Source organism: Hippocampus zosterae, chromosome 1 (assembly GCF_025434085.1).
Source record: "Hippocampus zosterae strain Florida chromosome 1, ASM2543408v3, whole genome shotgun sequence".
Classification (NCBI taxonomy): Eukaryota; Metazoa; Chordata; class Actinopteri; order Syngnathiformes; family Syngnathidae; genus Hippocampus; species Hippocampus zosterae.
Window position 1 is genome coordinate 29,610,473 of NC_067451.1, and position 13,759 is coordinate 29,624,231.

Below are 13,759 nucleotides of genomic sequence, written 5' to 3' on the forward strand. Positions count from 1 at the left end.
TCTAGTACATATCTTGTTGACCGGCAATTGTCTCAACAAAGAAAGAAGAAAGCTAAAGAAAGCTAAGGTTGCTATCAACTTGCAGGATCTGCATAGGGCAAAAGAAAACCAAAACAGATGCTATGTTTCTGCTCATTGTCAAAGTCATGCACAGTATTGTATCTTCGTTTATGGCTCTTGTCCAGCCTGGTATGTATGCATATACATGTTATGAAAGAGTGTCAGGATCACACTGTCAGACTGATCAACAAAGTAATCAAGAGTGGGAGAAAAATGTTGCATAAAAGCAGCATGATTGGTAGCAGAGTGATGGAAAGGCATAGAACAGCACTTACTATTTTCAGACAGGCTGCGTGGGTTGAAACGCGCTTTTATGCTGCAAAGGTGTGATATTTTCAAAGCAGAGCGGGATCCACAGTACATCTCACTGTCTCATTGTAAATTGCTTTAAATATGTCATTTTCTCCCCTTCCAGTTCTCCTTTCTGTCCAACGGTCGCACAATAACAATAATGAACACTAACTTCAAAGTGAGCGGAAGAGTCAAAGATGTTCTGCCTGATTGTCTCTCATTTCTGCTACTTGTCTTTTCTTCTTCCATTGGTAATATTCTCCTTCAGGAGAAGACCGCGTGCTTCGAGAGAACTGCTGCATTTGCATTTTTTTATTTGTGTCGCTACTTTTATAATGTCTCCCTTATTTTTCATGACATGGATGGCTGAGTGTACTCATGTTGTTCTCCAATAGGTTGTGGCCCAGGGGAAGAACAGTCGTGGCTACCACTACATTCTGTCCAATCTTGTAAGTAGTAATTGAGATGCTGCAGGGTGTGGAACCTGCCTTTTGCTGTATGCAGACGTCGAGGTTTCTTAATGGCACACACCCAAAACACATTAGACTTTTGCATTAAATGGTCCGGATTTTACCCACTATCTGATCAGTCCCAATACGGCAGCAAGACAATAACACGTAAGTCCTAAGAAATGTGAATGTGCAATATAAATAGCCCAAGAGGCAATAGAAAATAGCAGTAAACATTTTCAATTGCCTGTGGAAGACAGCCTTTTGCCTCTAGCCCACTCACTCAGGGATGAGAAATGTTAACTTGCACTAGTTTGAGTGATCCCATTCACATTTTTCCAGACTCATAATGTGTGTTTGCCTTACATACAATGCTTCACTTACAAAACCATAACTTCACTTTAAAAAGTGCAAGTCCAGGTCATGGCTACAGGACGATTGATCAGATTTTAAAACATGATTTTATTTATTTATTTATTGATAACTGGTTTGTAATTCTTGAAGTGACTCAACCAGGCGTCGGCGGGGATCCCTGGCATCCGAGATGTTTCTTTGCCAAACAACTTTGAAGAATAAAGTATAATCATGCATTTATGACAATAGGTGGCTGTGTCGCTCTCATTGTCACAGTGTGCTCAAGGCGTATTAGCTGTAAGATGTATTTTGTTAGGCGGCCCGGTAGTCCAGTGGTTAGCACGTGGGCTTCACAGTGCAGAGGTACCGGGTTCGATTCCAGCTCCGGCCTCCCTGTGTGGAGTTTGCATGTTCTCCCCGGGCCTGCGTGGGTTTTCTCCGGGTGCTCCGGTTTCCTCCCACATTCCAAAAAAATATGCTTGGCAGGCTGATTGAACACTCTAAATTGTCCCTGGGTGTGAGTGTGAGCGTGGATGGTTGTTCGTCTCTGTGTGCCCTGCTGGCAACCGATTCAGGGTGTCCCCCGCCTACTGCCCGAAGTCGGCTGGGATAGGCTCCAGCACCCCCCGCGACCCTAGTGAGGATTAAGCGGTTCGGAAAATGGATGGATGGATGGATGTATTTTGTTTTTTATACATAGTATGCACACACACAGCACAGAGCAGAAGATTTGAATTGCAGCAAACGAACCCTTAAGATATAACATGAAAACATATTTAACAGGGATCAACAGAAAAGTTGGGAGAGCCTAAAAAAACAACGTTATTCAAGTTATTCTTTGTCACAGTGTGCTGAAATCCCAAATGGCCCAGACACATGGAAATGCAGGGTTGAAAAGACTTTTGTCAGGTCAAATGGCATGACTTCTTGTGACTGATTCCAAGTGAGCCCTTAAATCATTCTGAAGCTCCTAGATTAACATTGCTCAATACACGATACCCCACATTAATTTTGTTTCTGCCATTTCAAAACTGTTTACACAAGCGGAAAAGTTCTCTGCAGCACCTCTCATTTTGTATGCACCACAGTGGTACCGCTATGTGTGCCATTTAAAGACGCAAATGCTATGTAAATTCCAGGATCAACAACATAAGATTGCGTTTACCCAACATGGGTTGAAGATAAACAAAACAACAACAAAAAAAACACCCACAGTCAAATGATAACAACGGTGGAAGTACACTCATGTAGGTATAGAGCTATTGGATATAAATCACTTAAACTCCACACAGGAAGAAATTGAGCCCTTTGTCTCTACACTGGGAAGCATGTGTGCTCTTTGTCTCTACACTGGGAAGCATGTGTGCTAACCAGTCGACTACCGTGCCGCCCCTTGAAGACAACAAATGAATTAAAAATACTTAACATCTGACAGTCCACTAACCAGTCTCTGATGGAATGGTGTTTATCGGGCTTCAAGTCACAACCAAATTTAAAATGAGCAAATATGTTACTTTCACCTTGGCTAGAGCACTTTGCTTGTTAATCAAATGCACCATGTGCACTGCTAAAATAACACAAATCTATTTTTTAGGGTATTGCCTCAAGCCTTATTAAAGGGAAAAACTAAATTAAAAATGTTTGTTTCATAAGTTTTTGCCAATCCCCTTTCCCCTTTCTCATCTCAGGGATTTTCTAACGTGAGTTTGGACAAAGTCTTTACCGGAGGAGCCAACATTTCAGGGTTTCAGATAGTTAACCCTGAGAACCCCGTTGTGAAGCAGTTTATGCAGCGCTGGGAGCGCCTAGATGAAAGAGAATTCCCAGAAGCACGGAATGCTCCTCTGAAGGTACTTTGATTGGAAGGCCTTTCACTGTGCATGCAAAGTAAGATGATCACTCTGTAAGATGATCACCCACTCTGAAGTCGGTCATGTTTTTTTTCTTTCTGTCCATCCTGTTTGCCTTTGTCGTTATGTCTTCTTCCTGCTCTTTACTTCCTCTACTTTGCATTACCCCTCCACCTCAACAATCAATATATTGATAAGCAGTGCAAAGCAAGGATATATTGTAGCTTCAATTTACATCTAATTAAAAATGAGCAAGAAACAAATTGATTTTGAATTGCATCTAATTAGATTTTGTCATGCTGCAGTGCCCCCCCCCCCACCAAAAAAAAAAAAAACTACCGGTAGTTGCCCAAGCTGACATTGTTGAAAAGGTCAGACTAAGTTAAAGGGGACGTGCTTGGGGGATAAGAGCCAATATTGATGTGCTAGCCACATGCAAATTATGCACTAAATGAAATTCTTACCACATGACTAGTTCTAATCAAATCTGTCTGATCAGATTGCTGAGGTAAATGCCTTTATGTAGTACTCGTGTACTCGGACTGCTCAAAGTTCATCTTGTCTGACTCCAGATGCTAATTCTGAGTAAACTGCTAAAGGATAGTTCAGTTGGATGAAAGGGAAGTGGGAGTCAAACCAGCAACTTTTTTGTTCCATCACCTTCCTTGGGAGTCTTCTGAGCCAAATGACAAAGACATAATGTGAAGAGGAAACCCTTCACCAGTGGGCCTCACCTATCTCAAGTATTCCTTGTTGGGTGGGAAAGAAAGCTGCTCTCCACCTCTGAAATACAAAGTTCAAAATCAGTAATCGCAGCTCGCTGTGCTCCACTTGTTTTTTTTTATTCTTCATTTGCAGTACACTTCAGCGCTGACACACGATGCCATCCTGGTGATAGCAGAAGCCTTCCGCTACCTGCGGCGCCAACGTGTGGACGTCTCTCGCCGTGGAAGCGCTGGAGACTGCCTTGCCAATCCCGCCGTCCCTTGGAGCCAAGGCATCGATATCGAGAGAGCTCTCAAAACGGTAGGGGAGGAAAGATAAGACCAAAAGGAAGATGGTGGGCGAGAGGAGCAAACGAATGAGTGGCGAAACAGGCTGGAAGAAGCGAAGCAGAGATAGCGAACCAGAGCGAGATAAAGATGGAAAGTGACAGAGAAGGAAAGCGAGCGTGGACCTGTTCTGCTGCCGCCGCCACCGCCAGATATCTTTGTGCAGGGCTCACTCAAATTCAGACTGTCATTACCATAAAACTACCTCTTTTATTAAAATGAATCCAGTTCATCATTTGATTAACAGACTGTGCACACCCCAGTAGCTCCGGGGACATGAGCACTATAATACTGGCTGTATATGCAAAGTTCTGCGTGTGTGTGTGTGTTTGTGTGTGTGTGTGTGTGTGCGTGTGCGTGTGCGTGTGCGTGTGCGTGTGTGTGTGCGTGTGTGTGTGTGTGTGTGTGTGTGTGTGTGTGTGTGTGAGACAGGTCCAAGTGAAGGGGATGACTGGCAACATCCAGTTTGACAACTATGGCCGTCGAACCAACTACACCATAGATGTGTATGAGATGAAAATAGGTGGCCCAAGGAAGGTGAGAACAAAGGCCTTCATCAATCCAAATAATCCATCCATTTTCCGAACCGCTTAATCCTCACCAGGGTCGCGGGCATTCCAAATAAGATAATGCTTTTTTTTCTTGCTCATTAATAATACTAACAAATAGAAAAAACAAAGAACGTAGATGTATGTCTTCATTTAAAAAGAATACAAAAGGTTTCAAACACTCAGAGGAAGAGAGGAAATGTCACCATCAGGTCTTACGGGTCAAAAATAACACAGTTTTAACAATCAAAAAATGCAAAACAAAGCAAAGTCATGCAGCGTGACTAAACTGCTAACTTTGTTAGCTTGCTTGCTAACCTGGAGAAAACTATTTTAGAAGTGGAAAACACAGATCCGATTATTTAGCAATACAAAGCATTTCACTTTAATTAGTTTTGCGGAAACCAGGATTTGATTTCCTGCAAACAATCAGCCGTCGGATAGTGCAGTTGCAATGAAAATTGATATATGAACAGAAGCGGCAAGGCAAAAGAACCTTGAGGAACACACCGAGTATAACATGAATGATGGCAATTTTCCTCCTAAGTACTCCACTCTATTTTGACTCAGTTGCATCAAGATGCAATTAATCAAAACACATTTCTACACAATAAATGAATTAAATGGTTATCCACACCCCTAATCAAAACATGCCAAATTGCTGACAAAGGATTGGTGGCTAAATGAATTGGCTGACATGTGACTTTCAAGCTGCACTCGATGAATGTTGCCCATATGTGTGAGTATGCTAAACCATTCACATGTATTGTCCTGGAAGACTGCGTGACGAATGAGCCATTTCCTCCATTTATTCAATGCTAAGGGCTCTAAGTGTCAGAAGAATAGCAGCAGTCTTCCCTTGTCTATCTCTATTGAATAGCAGCTCTGCTGAGCTACAGCGAGTGTTAGAAGGCACACAAATCACCCGCAGCCTGTGATCAGACTGCTAAAAGTGTCCCATCTTGAAAGATGAAAGAGTATTCCCATGTTATGGGATCGTGCAGGTATGATTTCTGGCCCTCTCCTGGCAGTAATTACCATTCAAATAACCAATTACTGCAAAAGAGATCTGAGAATTTCTCCCGCTCACCTTGGAAATGGTAAATCCCAGGCGTGTGTTCACATTATAGTATATAATGACCTCTGGCTTTATTTCATAACCTCACCCAGTTCCAAGAGACAGCTGTGATTTTCTCGTGAGTGTGATCAGGGCCAATCTGACATATGATTACACCGCCGGCCTTTCAGGCCGACCAAACTCACACTTCAATTAGCATCACGCTACCCTTACAGCTAAAAAGGCAGCCGAGAGCACGGATCCAGTGGGGGTTACGAGAGTGGGGTTGGGGTCACAGGGTGAGTGTGAGGCAGCGAGTGCATCGAAGACAAGCTGGGCAGCAGTTTGTCAGGAGCTGGAGGCCAAGTCAGCACAGCGGCAGTGAAAGGAGGAGGCCTGCAAGCTGCCACTGTCACGAGTGATGTGTGGGGCTGATATGTGTCCCGGCCACTCAGGGTGAAATCAGGACTTTGCCTCTGGAGCAGCGCTCCATGACACGACTCTCATTCCACAACTCGCATCCCATGAGCATGCAGACAGGAAGGACTAAACAATTTGAGGTTTCGAACACCGTGGATATAACCCACAACACATTCTCAACAGCCGCAGCGAGACTTTGCTCCATTCTGCCTCCTCCACTCAGTGTGTGAATGTTTTCCTCCTTCTATGTAACACCTGCCTGGCCCAAATATTTAAAGATCTGACAGGGAGAACAAAAAAAAAAAATGGAGGCCAGATGCGAATGTGAAAATCAGAGCCAGCAACAGTTAGAAGACTGGCAGCAACATATGCAAGGCGTTTCATCGTGAGCCAGAGGAGCCATTATTTCAGACGGGCAAACAAACACTTGACGTTGGTGTGAGTTAAGCATCTGTACAGCAGAATTCAGAGTAACTATTACGACAGGGCTTCGCCGAAGAAACTGTAGAGCCACTGGAATTATATGCTAAATTATTAAGCATGTATGCAGTTCACAGGCTTGAATATCAATTATTTACCATCAAACCTGGGAGGGATTAAACTTGTCTGCCATTTTCTTATCTACTGTAGAAAAGCAATTCAAAGGCAGCACTGGATTGAAAAATAAATACATAAATAAAACACGGGAGATTTTTTTAAATGAATCACATATTTTCATGTACATGATAATTAGTTACATCACCGTACCACTCGCATTTTAACATTCTTCTCATTTGTTTCTTTTATGGTATATGCTGTAGCCTTCTGGGAAATGCATTGTTTCAAAGAACTCTGCACCATGGTCATTATGGCCTAAACCAGGCATGGGCAACAGGTTTTTTTTTCTGTCAAAGGCAACATTTACATGTTTCCTGAAGTACTCCAAGGATCATACTGAATTGATGATTATAGATTTAGATCATATGAAAATACAATTGATGTGATTTCATATTGCCTTGATGAGTTATTATGTATGCTGTAAATTTCCCCAGTGTGGGACGAATAAAGGATATCTTATCTTATCTTATCTTATCTTATCTTATACCGGTAACTGCATACATGCATTTTTAGGAGCGTTTTGATTTTTCTTTTAAATGGAGCCTTTAAAACCCACAAAGAATGACCAAATAATACTTCCAAAATAAAGCTGTTTTTAACATTCAAATTGCTTTTTTAACAAGATGCAAATACTACTTCACATGTGATTATTTGAACTTCCACTTATTTTGAACCTTTGTTGGGATTTTATATTTACAGTTGATGTTTGCTGTTTGCATCCAAACTCCATTTTGTGTGTTTCAAGCTGTTGTGGCACTCAAGATTGACATTCTTCATTCCTCCCAAAATACCCCAAAAACTCGGTTTCTCCAAATTACAATTGCTTTCACTATTACATTGATAAGCCTTTCACTGGTTTGGTCATAAGAACATTTCATGCCACTGTGCAGTATTTTGCCCATTTTCCTATATTAACCCCCCCCACCCCCCCCAAAAAAAATTATATATATATATATATATATATATATATATATATATATATATATATATATATATATATATATATATATATATATATAAACACACAGTATATACATAGTTGATGATGTCCCATCATTTCAAAACCTTATTTTTGCTGTACGATTATTTTTGTTATCGTCTTCATTTTCAGATTGGGATAATTGCCAGGTTTGTTTTTCATCCTCATCTGTAAGTACAGCAGCACTAACCCAAATTCTCTTTTTACAGATCGGGTACTGGAACGAGTTCACACGCTTTGTAAATATAATGGACCCTCAGGTCACCAACGACTCCTCAGTGGAAAACCGAACGATTGTGGTCACTACTATTATGGTACACTTTCCAAATTGTTTGAAATGTTTCACATATTCTGCCACTCAAGGTCATGGTGATGATTGCCAATGAGTGATACATTCTGTCCTGGGCGGGTAGAACCACATCTTTTTTGTGTTGCTTTCCATCCACTCACTACACGTTGAAACAGTCGGCCCGCGACAGGCGAGTGTTTCAACTGTATCCGTGTGGGTGTCAAAGCATTTTGATTGTTCATACTTCAGTGGCCTGTCGTAGCAGTGACATCACAATAATGGTATCAATAGTAATGGTTGACTCCATCAGTTACATACGTAAGTAGACCTGTCTGTCCTCATCAAGTAAATGTTCTCTGACACTTGGGATCAACTGGCCGAAGCATTGACACCCGGATGATAATGAAATGGGTTTTTTTCCCAAGACGGGAAAAGCTAAATAGTAGGAAGTTGTGTTATTTTTCCTTGTTATTTTCCTTCAAATGCTCCTTCCATTTGTTCTGTGTTGACCTTCCATTGGGTAATTCGATCTTAATATCCTAACCAATTACTGTCATTCAAAACTGTGAGAGATAAATCCATGGAAATGAAAATCACATATTTGGAATCAAATATAGCACTCAGGAGGAGGAAATTTCAAGTTGAGAAATACAGTTGGAAGATAAGATGAGTTAACCGGAGGGAAGGCTTGACGGGTTCTGAGGTGAGGGGATGCGTTCAGCACTGAACAAACAAACCATTTCTTTCCAACTTGCACTCTAATTGCGTGCGGCTGTAATGACGATGCCCGCTCTCCTGAGCAGCCCCATTGTTTGTTAATGATGATGTGCCGGGGAAGAGAAAAGATAAGCTGCACCAGCATTTTGTAAAGGAGATGAAAACCCAGCACACTGCTCCTCTGATTCCTTCATACTGGGAGTGGTTTTGCATCCCCCTCCCCCCCTGGAAAGCTACAGCTTATTTTATTTTGTTTGTTTACTTTTGTATTGATTTTCTTTACTTATTTCTTGGAATGGAACAGCCTTTAAGGGCGCGCTAGTGCAATGAGCTTGAATATGTTGAAATGAGATTGGGCACTCTGATCTCTCTCCTGTCATGAGCATTTACTTGTGAAGCCCATCCCCATTCCCATCCTCACCCACCACTTTGCTGACCTTGCCTATCCAATGAATCCCCAGCCCATTATGCCTCTCTGTACTCCTCCCTTCGTTCATAGTAAGGGCCATTTACACAACACTGGTTTTAACACAAAACAGTTAAAAGTTGTTCCGTCTAGGCTGTTTGCTCAAACAACGCAAATGCTGAGAACAGAGATCAGAAATGATTGATTTATATAGACGTTTCCAGCTTCGCCGTGGCATGCATTTATTTTCAGTTGGGCATCTTTTTGACCACCTCTGCAAGAAGAACCAAAAGTCAAAACATTTCCGCTGTTGTGTAAATGCACCCAAAAGACAGTTTTCCTCCAAGCGATACTGCTCGGGTTGTTCTGCCGCAATACGCTTCGTATCTGTAATTCCTTATCAGACTTACATTGCAACTGCGGGGTGCATATAACAAAGTGTAAGCTGCATCAGTGACGGTACGTTAATAGCATAACAGCATGGCACTACACCAGAACATACCATCCTTCCACAACACAATACACTGCATTGCAAACAAGAAACGTACAGAAGAGCGCGGACAAGTATCTGTCTACTACCTTTACCCAGATAGCAATGTACACCCCCATAAAAGCACGCCACTACAACCAATAATGTGTGACTGAAAGCAGCATCGTTCAGGTCAAACATTTTGGGATCCTTTGGAGCGATAAAATGCAGTACTGTATCAGTTGGTGGAAACGGTTTAAGTCCGGTATGTTTTCCCTTCCTTCACTCCTCCTTAGGGTTCCACAGTGTCGCACCCTTGTGCTCAAATTGGGTAGGGCGCATTGGGCTCAGTGGCTTCCATGTTCTTGATAAAAGCTGCGTGTCCATGCCATCACGCTGCTGTTATCAGAACTTATATGTGCATCATCTCTTTCTGCATGACTGCATGGTCATGTATCTAGCAACTAGTCGAGTATGTAGTATGTTAAATCTGTGCGTCAGTGTGAGTGCACGGGTTCAAATGAGCGCATGCTTGTATCATGCTGTGTATTTAACTGAATGTGTGCCAGGCGGCAAGTAAACCAGCGTGTGTTTGAACCAACAGGAAGCGCCGTACGTGATGTACAAGAAAAATTATATGCATCTGGAGGGGAATGACAGATATGAAGGCTACTGCGTCGATTTAGCATCTGAGATTGCCAAACATGTTGGAATTAAGTACAAACTGTCTATAGTAATGGATGGGAAGTATGGAGCCCGAGACCCCGAGACCAAGGCGTGGAATGGGATGGTGGGTGAACTGGTCTATGGGGTGAGTACTGGGAGCCTCGTTTTTCACTGATTACATGGCAGTTTGCAAGGAACTTCAACATGAGAGGAGATCTCATTTTTCTGTCTTAAGCTGATTACCAACAACTCATCGGCTATTGCCCACCCCAAAGTCTTAATCGTGCCTTCAGGGAATTTGTCCAGTGCAACCTCAAGCATGCGAGGGTTGGTGATCATCTCGAGACGGAGAAAATGAAATCATTTCTCAGTGCTGTTCACTGCAATTATTCCGTCTTGCTTAGCCTACAAATCTCCCTTTCTTGCAGGCGAAAGCGAGGTAAGTACATGAAAACAATGAGTCCATATGGCAAACACTGTGTAATCACTTCAATGGGAGATGGATTGTGTCGCTTTGAAGTGACTGTGTAATTGTGTTCAGTGTTTGATGTGTATGATGAATATGCCACATTGTAAAATCACAGCTGACAAAATCAACACTTAATTGGTGGCTCGTGGTTAGAGACAACAAGATCCATATGCGTTGTACTCTATGAAGGTTGAGGCTCGCACATTAGCAAATGGTCACGCCATGTTTCAAGTCTGACAGAACTCAGGCTCTCGCAACACCAACAATACCTTGAACGCCTCTCCGTGCGTGAGTCTTTGTGCATGTTGAATTGGAGCCGAACAGAAAATGCATCAGGGTTTTGCTTCCTCATCTGTTCAATTTTCCAACCATCAGCCTTCGGGATTGCTAGGTTTGATGTGCTGCACTCTCCAAATTATCTCTCAAATGGGAAAACTCCAACTCCTGTGAATAGAGAGTGAAAAATAGATCTTTCACAAACCGTCAAGTCTTTACCAGCCCATAATTTTACAGCAGGTGGGCCGAGACTAATACTCGTGTACACTCTGACCTTTTGACTGTTAAACTAATTAGATTCCAGTTGTCTTTGAAAGGTTAGGCCTGAGGCCGCTATTGCTTTGTTTCCCCGTCCATTGATTGAGTGTCGTTTACGCCTGCACAATGATTAAATGGTTTTAGCCCTTCACAAAAGTGTGTTGACAGGGGAAAGAAAACAATGGTATTTATTGGGTCTATTTGTGCTCCTCCACAGTTGACCTTGTAAACCATTTCAGCCTGCCACACGCTAATAGTTTGAAAATTTCCAAACCCAATGTCAGTTCTGTACAGTGCTAGGACTAAACAGACTGTAAAGTGGTGCTTTTTTTTCTCTTAAAGAATGTTAAATAAAAGGAAAGCTGCTTTATTTTGATAGCTTACGTTCTTTTCTTAAATTGTTTTGCACTGTTTAGGTACCAATTAGTTGCAAGTGAAATCAAGTAATTAAAGCTGCCGTTGTTAAAATTATTATTCGCATGAATTAAAGAACTACATTCTCTATGCATTGCTTAAATACTGCCATATTTCAAATTTGCTAACTCCTAACCACATATTTCTATTGTTAATTACTGTATGTTGGTCCCCATGTCGGCCATTTTTGGTTTCAGCATGAGCGATGTTAGCTGTTTGTGTTGAATTTCCAATATTGAGCTGCGGTGAGCTGTGCCTTGTCACGCATGTTAGCATTTAATATTAATGACAGGTGGCAAGCCCAAATGATAAGATAGATTCTTTATACAACAATCAAATTTGCCAAGGGACATTAGCAACAATAGGTACAGTATGAGTGATAACATTTTTGAATGTCAAGTTAGTGTGATGTCAGTGTCACTAGACTAAAACACTTCTTAAGTTTACAATTAACATGAACTGCCATGTAGTCACTGATCTCTTCTAATTTAGGGAAACTAACCATTCCTTAGCTTGGCTATTGATTAAGCATTATGGGATCATGAAATCCAAAGACCAAAATCTTAAATAATATAAATATAATCATAAAATGAAAGCGGGGCGGCCCGGTAGTCCAGTGGTTAGCACGTCGGCATCACAGTGCAGAGGTACCGGGTTCGATTCCAGCTCCGGCCTCCCTGTGTGGAGTTTGCATGTTCTCCCCGGGCCTGCGTGGGTTTTCTCCGGGTGCTCCGGTTTCCTCCCACATTCCAAAAACATGCGTGGCAGGCTGATTGAACACTCTAAATTGTCCCTAGGTGTGAGTGTGAGTGCGAATGGTTGTTTGTTTCTGTGTGCCCTGCGATTGGCTGGCAACCGATTCAGGGTGTCCCCCGCCTACTGCCCGGAGAAGGCTGGGATGGGCTCCAGCACCCCCCGCGACCCTAGTGAGGATCAAGCGGTACGGAAGATGAATGAATAAAATGAAAGCTGAGTCGAGTTGCACTCGGAAACGTGCCCTGTGAAACTGTAACAGTTACATTTGGCTAACTCTAACATCTGTTAGGCCCTGTAGATTTTGTTGTTAGTTGTTTTTACAGTCCAGTGTCTGTTTTATTCTTACCAAATGTCAAAGGTATAGGCTGTGGAAAAGTATTACCGTGTGTTTTGCAGCCTGCCTTAAGATGTCTGTTCTTCTGTTTTGTATTTGATAAATGATGTCAAATGTGTGATAACACTCTCCTCTACTTACAAGTTTTCGGCTGCAGCAATTCACATGTGCACACGTGACATTTCATGCAGGTCATAACTAATGATCACTGTGCGTGTTCCTGTTTCCAGAGAGCAGATATAGCTGTTGCACCTCTCACAATTACTCTGGTTCGAGAGGAGGTGATAGACTTTTCCAAGCCATTTATGAGTTTGGGCATCTCCATTATGATAAAGAAGCCGCAAAAGTCCAAGCCCGGCGTTTTCTCCTTCCTGGACCCACTGGCCTATGAGATCTGGATGTGTATAGTGTTTGCCTATATTGGGGTGAGCGTGGTTCTGTTCCTGGTCAGTCGGTTCAGTCCTTACGAATGGAACCTTGAGGAACAGGATGAGACCAAAGATCCTCAGATGCCCCCTGATCCTCCCAATGACTTTGGAATCTTCAATTCTCTCTGGTTTTCTCTGGGCGCCTTCATGCAGCAGGGCTGTGACATCTCCCCAAGGTGGGTCAGTGGCGCAACATTTTAAATTGAAGGGGCTTAAGGGTTAGTAATGATGGAATATAGACAGATTGCCAGGCATCGTCTTTTCCCAAAACCTAAACCCAAATCAACGGAAGAATTGAAAGGTATGTAACTGATTAACCGACCTCTAACAATACGGTACAATACAGACAGAAGAATTGCCCGCCCCACAGACAAAAATTAAAATAGGATGAAAATTAGCCTGCCGACTTTCTGGTGAAGAAGTTCCGCTTTGAATTTGATTACATTCATCCTAAAAATAAAACATGTGGCTCACAATGTCTGCTCATCTAAATTGGTGTTGGATAGGGTTATGGCTACACTCTCTTTTTCATCCCACAATCCATGCAAACTTATCTTTCTTCTCACTGCAGTAGAGTCACGCTGGGGCAGAACAGGGCCGCAAAGTTGAAAGCACAGTTG

The 13,759-nt window shown here is 42.3% G+C and overlaps 1 protein-coding gene across 3 annotated transcripts in view; it reads left to right on the forward strand.

Moving 5' to 3' along the window:
- gria3b (glutamate receptor, ionotropic, AMPA 3b) overlaps positions 1 to 13,759 on the forward strand; it is a 124,450-nt gene that overhangs the window by 85,795 nt on the left and 24,896 nt on the right. For all 3 annotated transcript variants that reach the window (XR_007963690.1, XM_052073878.1, XM_052073887.1), the window contains exons 5-11: positions 747 to 800; positions 2,843 to 3,004; positions 3,863 to 4,030; positions 4,489 to 4,593; positions 7,867 to 7,971; positions 10,143 to 10,349; positions 12,942 to 13,315. Coding sequence is in view for 2 of the 3 variants with exons in the window: in XM_052073878.1 (XP_051929838.1) it covers positions 747 to 800; positions 2,843 to 3,004; positions 3,863 to 4,030; positions 4,489 to 4,593; positions 7,867 to 7,971; positions 10,143 to 10,349; positions 12,942 to 13,315 (1,175 nt within the window). In the remaining variant the exon portion in view is untranslated. The remainder of the gene's footprint in view (positions 1 to 746; positions 801 to 2,842; positions 3,005 to 3,862; positions 4,031 to 4,488; positions 4,594 to 7,866; positions 7,972 to 10,142; positions 10,350 to 12,941; positions 13,316 to 13,759) is intronic.